Raw genomic sequence first — 16183 nt, 5'->3', positions numbered from 1 at the left:
ATTGATAGCTAAATAGACCATTTCTTAAATGAATAACTATTTTCAACAGTTGCAAGACAGAGATTAGTACTGAGGATGTCATTCACTGATTGGTTAAGGCGTCAGTACTTACAAACCTGAAAAGTTGAAATAACGATTCCAGACCATGTCAGATTCTGTGGTGCTATCATGTAGTCAGTGAGTCTCTCAAGAGCTGCATGTTCAATCATTAAATGAGGTCAGTATGCAAATGAGACATTAGTCCTGAGTTTCCACTTTTTGTAATATAGCTTTGCTTGCTATTGCAAGAGAGGGGGAGAAGTAGAAATGTGGACTGATGGAGGAGTGTGGCATTCATTTACAGAACCACTTCTCCAACTGAAACGTGCTATGGCATTTTTAAGTTATAGTTTGTATCATAATGCTGGGGTATATGGAGGGTGTCTATCTGTCTTGTCTATATGTCTGTCCATCTTTCAGCCACACGTGCATTTTTCACATATACAGCGCTGACCAAACATTTTGCATTACCCCATAGAATGAACTCACTTTGCTTCATAAAATCGAATGAAACCTGATGAACAATGATACATATTGATACATACTGAATTACTCACTGCATTGTAGTCTTTCATATACTCAACGAAAACCTGACCACAATTGAAAAATGTGACATTTCGAAATCTAACATAAAATACTGTACAGCTATTATGGCTTCCGGGAGGCTGTTGCGATATCATTCTGTAATTTCTTTGATTACATGATGTTAAATAAAAGATCTAAATTATGTTCAATAGTTTATTTATTTATTTTTCATCGTTTCAATCCTAAAATTCTGGGCGATGCAAAACTTTTGGCCCCAGCTGCATCTAGTTAACCTCTTGTCCGATTGTGATGAACCTTGATCCGAACCTTCTTTAGAACCAGTTATTGAGAGTATTAGAAGCTGGGGGTAACCCAATGCTGTCTGTGTTTATGAATGTCACATTTATACCCCATCTCTACGGCCAGCCCCGGCCCAAAAAAAGGGGGTTTCCCCTGCTTGCCACATTGGCCCTGGCTGGCCTGGTTTGCTGTATTGTACCCAATGTGACCAGACCTGGCCACAAATAAATTCTGTCATCATATAGCAGGGAAGCGTGTGCTGGATAAGAAGCCAACAGGAGAACACAGCTGCACATTTCAAGCTGTTCTCACAACTGCAATGGCTGAAAAAAGATCTATATATATAGAATATATATATTTTGTCATAGGTTTCTTTAAAACACAGCACAATAATATCCCACAATCCCCCAGTGACTTTTTGAGCCATGAGCCTTCCAAGGACAGTCATGTTTTTCTTGGCCCTCAGTGCAGATGAGGCTTTATATTGTTTTATTTCTATAGTACACAAGGGCGCTGGAACTAGGGGTGCTGGCAGCACCCCTTGTCTTTGCATGGCTTCCATCATATACAGGGGTTACAGTTTTGTTCAATGGCTTTCAGCACCCCCACTATAAAAAATGTTCCCCTGATAGTACATCTAAAAAAAACTTGAAATGGACCTTCTTTAGCAACACTTATTCAGCGGATTATGATTTAGAGTGCCCTGTGTCACACTTTCCTTTTTACATAAAGCGATTATGATGAACCTATTTTAAAACATGATGTATGGTACACTAGGTTGAAGAACTCTGTTGGCAAGTATTGCTTTCAGATGGTGTTACACTTTCCTGTCCTTAACCAATCGGTTGCTCACCCTGTTGAGTGACAACCTCTCAGCCAGTAACATGCTTTGAGGCAGAAAAAACTGCTCTGGTGAAATGATACAGGAAGTGCAAGCGCAGCAGATTTCAAAGGCATGGAAACAGGATTTAGTGAAGTACCAGATATGTTTTAAAATGAAAGTAGAATTTTGATAAACAAGTTTCTTTCAAAAAAAGCACATTTGAGACTTTTGCAGATTATAGAAGTACAAGAGTTTTTTTTTTTTTTTTTTTTTTGTATTGTTTTGCAAGCTGAAATATCTTTAGTGCAACGCCATTTCGTTTCAGTGTATACATTAGCTACTGTGTTTGCTTAGGCGGTAAATGCGCTTTTTATATTATTAATACGACGAACAGCTAGTTCTCTTACTACGTTCGAGTGTAGTACGCACAGCACGTTTTACGAGTACATTTTTTTGTCGTGCTTGACGAAATACTTAAAAAATAAAATAGAAAACAAACAAAAAATATTTTAATTAAAAAAAAAAAAAAAAAAAAAACGTTAACAGAGTACCAAATCGGTTTACTCCAGAAAAATAAGTTGCATGGTTTATTTAATATGCAATAAAAAACGTTTTTCAAATTTAAAAAGCGATGCTAATGTATGTGCTCAATATGTGTTTATAATTTATTTAGGCATTTGTTATTCAAAAGGTATAAAGTGAAAAACACAGTAGTCTTTTTTTTTTTTTTTAATCACAGAAAAAGAGCCGTTTTTGTGACACACTGTTCGCAACAAGCTTGTTTGCTTTTTTTAACAACAACAACAAAAAAAAAACTCGATATGCGTTTGTGAGGTGACGTGTTTATATAAATGATAAAATATTATTATTGTTGATTCTTTTATTCTGAACATGCAGTTTAGTCTACTCGGCTGACGCAAGCAGGCCCGCACACAATACAAAAAAAAACTTTGCAAAAACAAAACTACGTCACATTCCCTCGGCCTACTGGCCAGGGGCGGTACTAGGGGGTACACGGGGGGTTCTGATTGGTCTAGCGTTTGCGTTCGTCCGGCCAATCGGAAAGCACTAAGAGTGTAAACAAACCACGAGGACGAAAAAATCCCTCTCTGATAGGCGGGCGGGTTTCGGCGCGGCGGCCGAGAGCCAATCAGCTGGACGGGTGCCCTGTTAAGCTAGCAAGAGCGACGCTGAGGGAACTAAAACTAAAAGCAGCGGAGAATGAAAAACAAAACAAGAGAGGAGGGAAGTTTTTGCCGCAGGCAGTCGTTTTATCACCGGTATGTGTAAGGCAGTTAGAGGACTGGGTACACGTTGTTTTGTTTAAACAGAAGTTAGACGGCTTATATTGACTGGGGGGGCGGGGGGTTCCGTTTTTTTTTTTTTTTTTTTCAATTTAATTTAACGTCAGGGAAAGAAAATGAGCGACTGCTCGGAGAACGGAGACTCTTCGTCGAAACCCAAACTGCAACGCGCGCCCCCGAGTCCGGAGCGCGCTGCGCCGGCGGCGAAAAAGGCGAAAGTGGATAAGACAGAGAGCGAGGCGCTCCTTTCTCCTCCTCGGAACGGAGAATCGAAAAAGCTGAAACAAAGTGCTGCGAAGAGGCCGAACGACGGGGAGGCCTCTGTTGAATTGTCCGCATTTGCTGCTGAAACGGATCAGGAAAAGGCGCGGGAGTGCGACAGCGCGTCCCCGGCAGCCGAGGACGCGGATGGCAGCTCGAGCGCTGCGCCTGTCGGGGACGCGCCGCCTGTTTTGGGAGGCAAAACAGAAGCCGCGGCAGGGAGCGCGCGTCTTAAAGAGGCAGAGCAGCAGGACTCGGACTGGGCAGCAATGGCTGCGGCGGAAGCGTTGGCTAGCTTGACACGGGGGGGAGGAGGAGGAGGAGGAGGAGGAGGAGGAGGAGGTAGTGGGGACCAAGGCCGCTTTTTTGTCAGTGTCCCACAGAAGGCCAAAACCAAACGAAAGCCTGATAAAAGCAGTAAAACAAATAAAACACCAGAGGACTGTATGACAGAAGGCACCTCACAACACACAGACTCGGATAGCGATGAAGGTAGCCGGACCCCAAAACAGTCGGACACCAGCCCGGATAAAACAGGAACTGGGTCCACCTCAGAAGCAGGCAAGCCCAGTAAAACGGGCAGGGTTGTGGACAGCGAGAGGGCAGAGGCGGTGTACACCAGCGTGGAGGACGATGAAGCGGAGGTAGAAACGGGCTCTTCGTCCCCTGCTGCCTCATCCTCCTCCTCCTCCTCCTCCTCCTCGGAGAACGCAGAGGATGCGGAGTGCGCTATCGTTTCCGTGGAGACCCGGGTTGCCCCGGAGACCAGGCGTTCCCTGGAAACGCTGGCACAGATCCAGGGCGAGCTGGAGGAGATTGAAAAGCGCGCCGCACGCCTCTACCGCCGCATGGAGCTGAAGTTTAACCAAATGAGGCGGCCGCACGTAGAGAAGAGGAACGCGGTCATCCAGGGCATCCCCGGGTTCTGGGTCACCGCTGTATCCTTTTATTACCAGAGCCACTGAGAGCAGCAGCTGTCAAACACGATCAGAAGTTAGCCAGCAACGTAGTAAAATTAAATGCGTTATGCTACCGTAATTAGAAGCCCCAAACAACTTCAATAACACTTTCTTTCAGTCTGCCTTGTGCAAAATTCTAACACGTATGGCATGAATATACTGTACACTTATTTAGTTCCAATCCATGTACTGTATTAAGCCAAATATTAATATTTCAATGCATCTGCCTTAACAGTATAAACAGGACAGTATGTGTACAAGTTGCAGTTATTTACTGACTGTTTTATCATCGCACTGTGCAATGCATTTTTAATACATTTGAAGAAAAAAAAAAGTTTTAGTAGGCCTACTTACAAGCAGTATGCGCAATCCAAACAGTCCAACGGTGATATATATTCGTGCAGTAAATGAAACAAAAGAAAAAAAAACACGTTATTTTAACAGTACAGTAGGCTATGTACTTGATGACGCAGTTTCATAAACAAGCTGTTACTGTTGAAAGCTCAGAATTGAAACAGTTTTTTTGACCCGTAGTCAGACTGAATCGTGAGTGTACAGATCCCGCAAAACCATGGCAAGAACTTTATTTTTTATTTATTTTAAACAAACTCATTGCGTCTTACTTCCCAAAGAGTTAGGCGATGTAGCTGCAATGATCATGTGATCGCAAGGCTTGCTAGAATAAGGTAGATTGATTGAGCCAAAATACAGTTGGTCATACATTTCCAGTTGAAAGTGATATTAAGTGGGGGTGAATGGGGTCCTCGGGACCCCAGTGTCTTCTGTTTCCAACTGAGTTCTTGATTACTTTTAATTGAATTAATCTTTTGCTTAATTGGGCCTTTTTTTAATTGTTCTCAGCTCTGTGGGAGATTAAGTTGCCTATAACATTTTGTAAGTAACTTGAACTGCAGCTTTAAGAGCTGGCAGCAATTGGGAATACATTGTGATTTGCCCAAAGCAGGGGTCCCATAGTTGTACAAGTCTGCATAAAATGTCTGTAGCAGCTCACTCAGGATTGGGGGGCCATTCCAATTTCATTTTTAAATCAATTTCCAATGCTCATTCTCATAAGTGATTTCAATTTCTTCAAAATAACCCTTTGAAGGAATTGAAACCGGAATTGATTAAAAAGGAATTTGAATTTTGGGGGGGGGGAGACACCAGACCTTCTCAGTCTCTCGCAATGCAATGGACACAAGCACGCCATGAGTCTGAATTATGAAACTTGTGGAATTTGCATAAACGATTCATGCACAGCAGTGTTTTTCAACCCTGGCCATCTGTTACCTCCAAAATATTCAGATTTGAGTGTCTTCTATTTTCTATTTGTATTGCAGTCTTGTGGTTAACATCTGCAGCAATCGATTTATCCACACACTTTAAAGTCTCAGTTAAAAGCTTAACGAAGACACTTTGACTCGGAACTTGGTTTCAGGAGACTAGGTTTCAAGTTACTGCACAGCACACCATGGGAGACGGGACGGGGGGGGGGGGGGGGGGGGGGGTTGAGGTTGATACAGCAACCTTAAACTAGGTCACCTGGACCCAGGTTTCAAGCTGCTGTTCCTGAAAAAGTGGCTGCATGTTCCCTCAGCTTAAGAGCTGTCTAATGTGCATTAGAAAAAAATGCAAGCTTAAATCTAACATTTGAATTGAGGCCAGAGTTAAAACCAGTGCTATGCATCATCTGATTTGTCTTGCTTTCCATAACATCTGAAAAACACAATGCTGTTCCTTCTGCCAAATGCGTTTCGTTGAATAGAGGGTCCTTAAAAGGCTGGATATGTTATGGAGGACAGATCCGTGCAGTGAATTTCCTAGCCCCAGTCTTTTTACACTTATAACTTTAAAGTCTGTTTCAAAGCTCTTTTCAAAATGTCCGCTCTAGTGCACTGACAGTGTAGAGATTATTGCCCACATTGTCAAACAGGTAATGCAGCAATAACGATCCATGATGTGGTACGGAACAGCAATGCCAGAGCACTTGCTGTGTTTTTTTTTTTATTTCTTCCTGCAGTGATTAAAGGACAGATCTCAAACCCCTGGTGCTCTAGAGCGGATATTTTGAAAAGAGGATGAAAAGAAAAATGACAGGTACATTATTTAAACAGTTGTGGCAACACGTGGGGACTGTAACGCTATGTTTTTTAGAGCCTCGCTAGTTGCTCTTTAAGAAAAGTTACAAGTGAAAGGAGATATCTATGAAGTCGTTGATTACCAGTTTTTTGTTTAGCCAGATTTAAAGCAAAATCAATAAACTAAAAATAACGTGTAGGTTTTATAAAGCGTGTCAGTTTTTTCCAGTACAAATCGGACAGCACTGAGAATGAAGTGTGTTGGTTGTGTTGCTCTCTCGTTGAATCCTTGACTGAAGCTCTGCAGTTCCTGAACCACCCTCAGATCTCAGCCCACATCGATGAGCACGATGAAGACGCTCTGAGCTTCATGACAAACCTGGAGGTAAGATGGTGCCCTCTTTATCTGAACTGAGCGTCACCCTACTAGGGGTGGAACGATGCACTACGCCGTTCAAAGAAAGTATCATGATTCATTAGTACACAGTGAACACTTCTCAACAGCCTGGCCTTTTTGTGTTTCAACCAATCTCTGTAGTTTTTTGTAAATTAGTTTTTAATGAAATGCTAAAATAAACTTTAATTCAGTGACTGAAATAGATTCAAAAATGTTTTTGTTAAATTTAAGTTACTTTTTTGTATTTTTAAATTCAGCGCTATTGGGTGTTTTAATACAGCATGGCCACTTGGTGTGCAGGGTGAGTCATACAGTCAGGAGAGCACTGGTTCCAGGCTGTGCGACATCGCCGGTCTTGGCTGGGGATTCTGAAGGGAGCGTCGCATTGGCTCTGGTGCTCCTGCGGGTTAGGGAGACAAAACCGTCCGGGACTGTTTCTCCTCATCGTGCTACAGCGAACCTTGCCGGCCAGGGGCCCAGTGAGCTCAGAGCGGACAGGGCTTGTCCTCCAGGGGCTGGTAGCTCGCTGACATCCACTCTCGAGTTCCTGAGTGCAGAAGAGGAAGCTGGCTCAGTCGTGGGATCAGAAGACACCCACTGAGCCTTCAGTTCTCCTGACCAACTGTGCAGGGAATTGCTATGGGGAGGGGGAGACACAATAATAATTGGACAGAAAATCAGGCTAAAATAATTAGGCACTGAAAGAATTAAAAATCGAATAATTGAAGTGTCTTCAGAGATGTTGGTGCTTACCAACAAAACCATAAAATTAACATGTTGTAAAGTGTGTTGTCTTTTTAGTGCAGCTTTTTCATTCTTCTTGCAGGTAGAGCATTTTAAGGGCGCACGGCTGGGCTACCGGATCTGCTTTCGCTTCAGTAGGAACCCCTACTTTCATAATGAAGTCCTGGTCAAGGAGTTCCATCTCAGGACCAATGGTAGGGGGTGCTGTGGGCTTGTCTGTTTTGTTTGACAGGGATGTACTGGAATTGGTTGTCTGTATGTGTGTCACATTTCACCCCCCCCCCCCCATATATCTGGAAATCCGCTTATCAAAATCTTTGGTATTAACATTATTTAACTATTGAGACTGTCAGATTCTGGGCATACTGTATGTGGGGGTGTCTTTTGGTACATATGGCGATCTGCATGTCACACTTTAGCAAAACTGCTTTTTAAATTTTAGTGAAACCTTCAAAATATTTGCATGAAACCAAGAGTTTATCGAATCAAATGGAAAAATATAGGAAGCTGGGAGTCTGATTAAATGTTTTAATTAAGATTGGTGCTAAATCAAGGCAGCTGTCATGTTCACCAAGAAGAGTGTGAGAGACAGACAGACATATCAGCACATAAGGGTCTCCAGTGTTTTGAACAGACTCCATGGTGTCTAAGGAAAACCCTTGTTTGTTATCCATTGCTCTCTGTTCCATTGGACTATTCCATATGTGTGTGTGGTAGGGATGGAAGTAAGAATCCTATTGCATGGCACTTTCACCCATTCCAGGTTTTAACACAAGCTTGATTAACCACAGTGTTTGTAGGTGTAACAAGCTCAGTGTGTCTTCTCACATTCCTAGTAAATCAGGAAATGATCAAACTGCTCTGCAATGGGAGTCATTGTCAGCCATGCACTGAACTGAAACTTCATTTCACCACTACTGGAATTACTTTGTGATTACATTTAGACTGTACTGTACGCCCATTCCATGTAATACAAGCTTTATTAGCCACGTTTATACAAGCTCAGATGTGTCTTGCAAAACGCCGAAGTGCTATGCAATGGGAGTCTTGCAGTATTTCTAGCTTTGGTGTGTGTGCTGACAGTACTCTGTCTTTCAGGAGCCTCCATCTCGTTCTCGAACCCCATCTGCTGGCTGCGAGGCAGGAACCTGGCTGCTCACAGTGGGATGGTGAAGGGGCCGGGGAGCCTGCGAGTGTACCAGAGCTTTTTCAGCTGGTTCACCGACCACAGCAGCCCTACCACCGACGAGATAGCGGAGGTACAGCTCCCTCCTCACTGCATGTTCCAGTCCGTTAGACTGCAGGGCTTTGTCATGCGTTATTATTATTATTATTTATTTGGCAGATGCCTTTGTCTAAGGAGACTTACAGGTGTTACAGTGCAAGCTTGCAGGAATTGCAAATACTACTAAGTACAATATGAAGTAGGATACAACGTGTTAGGATAAGTTAAGTTAAAAAATTAAAAACACAAACAGGCTTGGTAGTTTACTGGTTAAAGAAAAGGACTTGATAACAGGAGATTCAAATCACGGCACAGCCACTGACTCACTTTGTGTGACCCTGAGGAAGTTGCTATTGGAAGTGACTCGGCAGCAGCAGCAGCAGCAGCAATGATGTGTAGTTCACCCCCCCTAGTCTCTGTAAACTAGCCACAGTTTGTCAGTGGATCGTTGCTAGTTAAATAAAAAATGATAATAAAAAGCCCAACCTATTGCAACACTTAAAGATGCCTGACATAAAAAAAAATCTGAGCTAAGTAAAATCTGGTTGCTTTGCGCTGAAATGGCAGGTTCCTCTTCATCTGAAACAGAAACAAACTGCTCTGCAGTAATTGGGGAGGGAAGTACTGACCCAGAACAAAAGGTCAAAGGCAGCGGGCCATCATCACGATATCATCACTCTGTTTTCACTACAGCTTCTGAAGGATGACCTGTGGAAAAATCCGCTGCGGTACTACCTGCTTCCACTGAGCCAGGGCACAGAGAATGGACGGTAGGTTCCAGCTTCTCGTACAGAATTGTTAAGGCTCTTTGTCTTCAGGTTTTATTTTTGATCACTGGCGGCACAGTGGTGTGGTAGTTAGCGCTGCTGCCTCGCAGCTCCAGGGTCTGAGGTTCAGTTCCGGCCTAGGGGTCTGTCTGTGTGGAGTTTGCATGTTCTCCCCATGTTCGCGTGGGTTTCCTCCCACAGTCCAAAGACATGCTGTTCAGGTTGATTGGTCAATCTAAATTGCCCTGTGTGTGCACGTGTGGTGCCCTGCGATGGACTGGCATCCCGTCCTGCCTTGCACCCCTGATTTGTGATCACTTGATGTTGCTTTTAAAGTTTAGAGCTGACTCTGTTTCTTAATTAAGCTCTCTTGTGGGGTGGGGGGGGGTTTGACCACTTTTGTTTTTTCTCTCCCGTGACTTGAATGAGACGATGATTCTGTTTCATTGATAATGTAAAAATAAAAAATGGAACTCCTTGTTTTTAATTCGAATCGAACACAAAAAGCGAGTGATCCAACCAGTGCGAGCAATCAAAATATTTGGTGTACTTGAAGGCCATTGGGAATAAATAAAATCTGCACATAATGGCAAATTCATGAAAAAAATTAAAATAATAAACTGCTATTTTGTACACTACTATTATAGAGAGCTCACAGGCAACATTGTTATAACGGACGATTATATTTTCTAGAACGTTCATTTTAGAGTTATGTGGAGGGATACATTTTAAAAAAAAAAATACAGTTCAAATAAATAAAAATGATAATTCATTGTGGATAAAATTATTGAAGTATAAAAATATATATAATAAGACCCAGGCATTATGGACAGTTTGGTTGTAATTGCATTTAGACTGTAGTACATTGCTGGGTTGACTCCTATTGCCTGACCCAAGCGTTCTGTAATGCCTGGTAATGCCTTCTGTGTCAGATCATCTTGCTTATGCATCTAAAGGATGTAATGTCTTGTGTTATCTTGGTGTAAATCAATCAGTGTTTACACATGCTTGAGTTGGCCAAATTAGAGGAATTTTTCTGTAAAAATATGAGAATGTATTAATTGCCTGAGCATATTACACAAACCATGGGGAAATTATGTCGGTGCTTGATGTAATATCGCAACCAGTGTCTAAGCAAGAGCAGCAAAGAAACAAACAAAAATAAGGTTTGTAGTGGAGCAGTCCATAGAACAAGATATCTCATTTGCTGCTTGATGTGTCGGGCGTCTCTGTGTCTCTGGGACTCGTCTTGGAGTTTTTTCTCGATGTTGCCGTTGCGCGTAAACCGGCTGAATGAATTTTGTAAAGTACACCGCTCCAGTCTCTGATCGCTGCTGTGTCTGTTGTTGGTGGCAGGCAAGTGGGCAACGGAAGCAGGGATGAGTGTGTGGTGATCTCTGACTCGGATGAAGAAGTGCCTGCTGAAGATGAATCGAAAGAAGAGGGCAGCGAGGAAGGTCAGTCCCACACGCACTTAACCCTTTCGCTGCCATAGTAAATAGAACGTTCTGATCCGTACTGTGCCACGGTGTATCAACTTTAAATTGTGCTGTTATTTTACAACTAAATTGTGTTTAAAAAAAAATAGTAATAATAGTAATAGTAATAATAATAATAATAATAATAATAATAGTAATAATAATAATAATCAGCAGCACAGTACTGGAGTGTTTTCTTGGCATTTTTTGTCGTCTTTGTTTTTAGAAACAGAACTGGAATCCTGATTTGATTACAGATACGTACGTGTTCAACAGCAAAGGCCAACAGTTTTGCATCTCCTAGAATTTTAGGATTGAGACATAAACAAAAGAAACTGCAAAATGATATTGCAAAAGTGAACCGGAAGCCATAATAGTAGTACAGTATTTCATGTTAGATTTCGAAATGCCACATTTTATCAATTTGTCATTTTTTGCTTAAGTATATGGAAAACTACAGCACGGTGTGTAATTTAATATGCTAACTAAATTTATTCGGCAGATTTAGTTCAATTTACTTTACAAAATGTGTTAATTCTATAGGGTCATACAAAACTTTTGGCCAGAGTTGTATATATTTGACTTGATAATTTTCACTGTTTCAACTTATTTCTTTCTTCTGTTTAAAATGTTTAAGTTGCAACAAGTAGTTTCCAAGAGACCACAAGTATAAGATGTGTGCTATACAGTGAAGCCAATAGAAAATGAACAGATTCACGTGTGTGTTTCTGTATTGCCGTAGTACTGAAAAGAAAATCCTTCACTAAAACTGATGATTTAATAATGATACTGTTGTTCTCTGTGTGCTAATTATTAGGGGTACAAGTGATACACTAATGTCACATTAGTTTATATATCGTGATGTACATGATGCATAAAAAGATCCTATATAAGATTGTTTAATGAATTAGGGAGAGTATGTATTCAAACCTATTGTGGAACACACTTATTCTTCATTTAACTATTTGGTGATCTCCAATAAGGTATGATGTGCTTTTGATCTTGTCACAATACAAATGAGACATACCTCTTACGATATGACATAGCATATAATAGAAAGTATCAGGATTCATTGATACACAGTGACTCTAACTCCCCTAATAATGTATAGAAAACATTCCTAGCATGAGAGTGTGCAGTCAGGAGATTAAACCGAGTCTTTACTCCTTTCTCAACAGGGGAGAGTTCTGAGGAGGAGACACAGGCAGAGAGAGAGGTTGTCATTGATGGTGAGTCTCACATTTGCAGAAAGCTAGCCTTCCAAAGCACAGTGTAAATCTTACTAGGGCTCGGTTTGATCAAACTTCACCCCCTCTGAGATAAGCTATTTTACAGCACCAGGGGTGCTGTACAGATTGCATAAACTACCTGTTTTTAGGAGGCTCGTGGGGGGGGGTCTCGAGTGGTTCAAGAAAGGAGCTTGTTACCAGGAGGTTCCCAGTTCAGTCCCAGCCACTGACTCACTGTGTGTGACCCTGAGCAAGTCACTTAACCTCCTTGTGCTCCGTCCTTCGGATGAGGCGTAAAACAAACAAGGTCCTAAAGTAAATGATTCTGCAGCAGCAGTCGTTAATGCACAGTTCAACCCCTCCTCTCTGTAAGTCACTTTGGATAAAAGCGTCTGCTAAATGGCTTAATAGAATTAATAATAACCACAGATAGGTGGCTGATGCAATACAGGGTGAATCCCCTGTGTTATAAAAGGCTGTAAGAAAATGATGACACTTTTTTTTTTTTTTATAGACTTTGAAATCATGTGCCTTCCTGCAATAGTAGTTCATGACCAAGCATTTTTCAATGGTCCCTCAGGACCAGCTGTTTTTTGGCTGTTGACTCTTCCTATATAGATTCAATCAAAATCAATTATTTTACAGTAGGATCTTGAAAATTGTGTCCTTTTCTTCAGAACACACTGGAGAACATTATAAAATACTTCAGAAACCATATAAACTTTCTGCTTTTTTTTAACACTATACAAATAAATATAAATACATTTATTTATATATATATATATATATATATATATATATATATATATATATATATAATGTGTAAAATCAGTACCAGTCAAAAGTTTGAGTACACCCGCTTGAAACCAGGGTTTTCATGATTATCTGTGCTTTTAACTGTATAAACTTGTCTATAAACACTTAATATTTCATTATATGATATGTGTACTTATATAAGCTGATAATCATAAGTGAATTGCATTAAAAAATTATATTTTTAAATTTCAATGAAATGGTCACCCAAAGCAAGGGGATTTCAGTCTGAAGCCCAAGTCAGTTAAAAGTCTGAAATGTGTATAACACAGTGTTGGAACACTGGCCTAAGTATAAAAGTGTCTTTGAGATGTTCTCCGAGTTAACTAGCATGTTACCTAATTAACCTTTTGTCACCAATTATTGTTAACAGTTGAGGGTCCATGATTGTTATAAATATAGGTAGCATAGGAACAAGTTTGTCATTCTTGAATGTAAGGGAGCAGAAAATGGCAAAATACGCTCAGTTAAGCAAAGAATAAAGAGAATAAAGTCTGTAATTAATGAAGGTCAATCCTTAAGACAAATCGCTAGAACTGCAAGTGTCTGTAACTGCTGTGGTCAAGACCATCAAGCGATTTGAAGAAACTGGCACTCATGAGGACCGAACAAGGTCAGGCAGGCCAAGGGTGACCTCAGAATCAGAGAACAAGTTCATTTGAGTCACAAGTCTGCAAAACCGGCGATTAACTGCCCTTGAAATACAAGCTCAGCTAAATGCTACTAGAAGTACAGATGTTTCAACATCGACTGTTCAGAGGAGATTGCGTGAAGCTGGCCTAACTGGAAGAATTGCTGCAAAGAAACTAGAATAAGAGGAAGAGGAAGAGATTTGCCTGGGCCAAAAAACACAGAAACTGAACGTTTGAGGAGTGGAAGTCGGTCTTATGGAGCTGGGAAGACATCCTGCTGAAACTTGTTAACCGAATGCCTCATGTTTGTGAGGCTGTTATTAAGGCAAAGGGTGGCTATTTTGAGGAATCCAAGATTTATAGACAATTTTCAATTTTCTTGAACATTGCTTTGATACTTCTTATGTTTTGTTTTGTATATTGTAACGTGTTTTCATTTTCAAGTATTTACAGAAACGTGTATAACGTAAAACATTGTCAATTATGAAAAAAAACCTGGTTTCAAGCAGGTCTACTCAAACTTTTGACTGGTCTCTCTCTCTCTCTCTCTCTCTCTCTCTCTCTCTCTCTCTCTCTCTCTCTCTCTCTCTCTCTCTCTCTCATTCTATTCTGCTTAGAGGCACATGTATAAAAATGCGCTATTCTATGACCCGAGAGACCTTACAGTACTTCCTGAAAGTTCTGTTGAAAACTATTCTTGGTTGGGCAAACAAGACATTGTTTCACCTGAGTGATTTAATACCTGTCTCAAGCAATAAGGGACACTGCTCTCTATTTACTTTTGCAAAATAAATATTTATAAATAGAATTATAGTTATTAATTTAATTATCAGCAATGAGGAAAGAAAAAAACCTGATTGAAATAGTAGATGCTTATATCCCCTTGTTTCTTGATATTTATACATATTCTAAAAACATATATTAAAACACATGAGACGGAATACATGTTCTTATATAACTAAGTCAAATACATGAGATTTAGTGTTTCCCCTTTTTTATTCACTCTAAACAAGTTTTGTTTGTGCTTTTGTAAACTCCCCCCCCCCCCCCCCCCCCCCCCCCCCCGACACTAAATGCCCCTCTCAGTGACATCACACGGGGGAAAAAAAAAAAATTATCATGACGTGAACGTTAGTCCCTCACCTATCCAGTGATATGTGTTTCAAGCCTGTTCTGCACAGTACGGTGGCCCTGTAAGTCAATTCTGGTCCTTAAAGGGTTAAGAAAAGGCATCCTAGTTTCCTTCACACAACACTCTGGAGAGTATAGAAGGCAATGGAACATCAACAAGCAATTTTCTCTTGGCAACTCAAATGGACCTTGTTTGTCAGTAATTGACAACTCGTGTTGTCAACAAATTTTCGATTGGCAATCGAGCTGCAAGAATAAAACCACTGCTCTATTTTCAGCAATTAACTGTTTCCCTCCCCTTCTCGTGCACAGGATCGGAGGAGAGCAGGAGCGGAGAGGAGAAGGAGGAAAGTGATGAGGATGATGATGATGATGATGAGGGGGTCTCGGATGAGCAGGACGAGGAGGAAGTGGACGTAGAGGAGCTTGACGAGAGCCTGGGGGGCAAAGGTCAAGAGGCAGAGATGAAAGGTCAATACGAAGAAGACCAAGAGGACATTGAGGTGGACGGAGATGAAGACAGTTAAAGAAATGAATAAAGCTGCAAAGCCTTTTTTTGTTTTTCTTACCAGTATATAAATATATATTTTTTAAACAAAAAGAAAAAACTTTCTAAATCAGGGTTAAAGAAAATTCATCGACCTCCTGAAGACACACTTCAAAACCCAGCTGTTTTAATTACTTATTTCTCAAAGCATGTCACCTCATGTGAATATGTATTGCAGTTTATACAAGTGTTCAGGTCTGACTACTAGGCTGTACTGCTTTTCTTACAGTCTCTAACACTGAGAGTAGCCCACACTAACCCTCCTAGTCCCTTGACTCAAAACACTGTTGCTAGCTGCCTGTACCACTTTGTGTATTTGTTAACTTGCATCATGGTTAAAAAAGAGAACAGTTAAGAGATCACTTATTAATGTTACACTGTTGAAAGCTCTAGCAGTCATAATCTGGTATGATCAAAGTTTTGTCTCCTAAATTATTTGGCTGGTAGTTTCCTGTTAAACCGCACTAAGATGAAAGCCAGTTAAGAATTTAAAAGAAAAAAAAAAAAAAAAGATTTGTGGTTATTTCTTCTTGCGTCATTGAAACGTTTGTTTGAGCTGTACAGTTTCAAATGAGTAACAACATACAAACTTGTTGAAGAGTAAATTATTTCAAATAGAAATATTGATGTTTGCTGTCATTTCATTCCCTTTCCCTGGTAGCTTTTTTGTAATTAGCTGTGTGCTAAAATCACCTCTTAAGTCCTGCATAACTATTAAACGTCCTCGAGCGCTGACATTAGCAATACTAATAGAAACGTTAGTGACAAAGTATTTCAGTGTCTTCGGAAGACACTGAAAAATACTTTTGTCGAAACGTTTGCCATTGAATTTAACCCATTAAGTATGAAATAGAAATTCTTGGATAAAAATCAGAAAACAAGCTATATTTTACATAATTTAATACATGCCAAATCGATATGCATCCAGTTT

At 40.7% G+C, this 16183-nt stretch overlaps 1 protein-coding gene across 1 annotated transcript; it reads left to right on the top strand.

Annotated features, from left to right (window-relative positions):
• The first annotated feature begins 2735 nt into the window (after positions 1-2735).
• tspy (testis specific protein Y-linked) lies at positions 2736-15873 on the top strand. The gene is made up of 8 exons (XM_041274146.1): positions 2736-4190; positions 6597-6674; positions 7513-7624; positions 8529-8689; positions 9349-9425; positions 10779-10879; positions 12079-12129; positions 15018-15873. Exons 1-8 carry the CDS (start codon positions 3108-3110, stop codon positions 15230-15232), a joined length of 1878 nt encoding a protein of 625 aa, XP_041130080.1. The 5' UTR covers positions 2736-3107; the 3' UTR covers positions 15233-15873.
• The last annotated feature ends 310 nt before the right edge of the window (positions 15874-16183 follow it).

This window comes from Polyodon spathula, chromosome 16, assembly GCF_017654505.1.
Source record: "Polyodon spathula isolate WHYD16114869_AA chromosome 16, ASM1765450v1, whole genome shotgun sequence".
Lineage (NCBI taxonomy): Eukaryota > Metazoa > Chordata > Actinopteri > Acipenseriformes > Polyodontidae > Polyodon > Polyodon spathula.
Note: the sequence above shows the minus strand (reverse complement) of the source record. Positions and strands in the feature narration are given on the sequence as shown.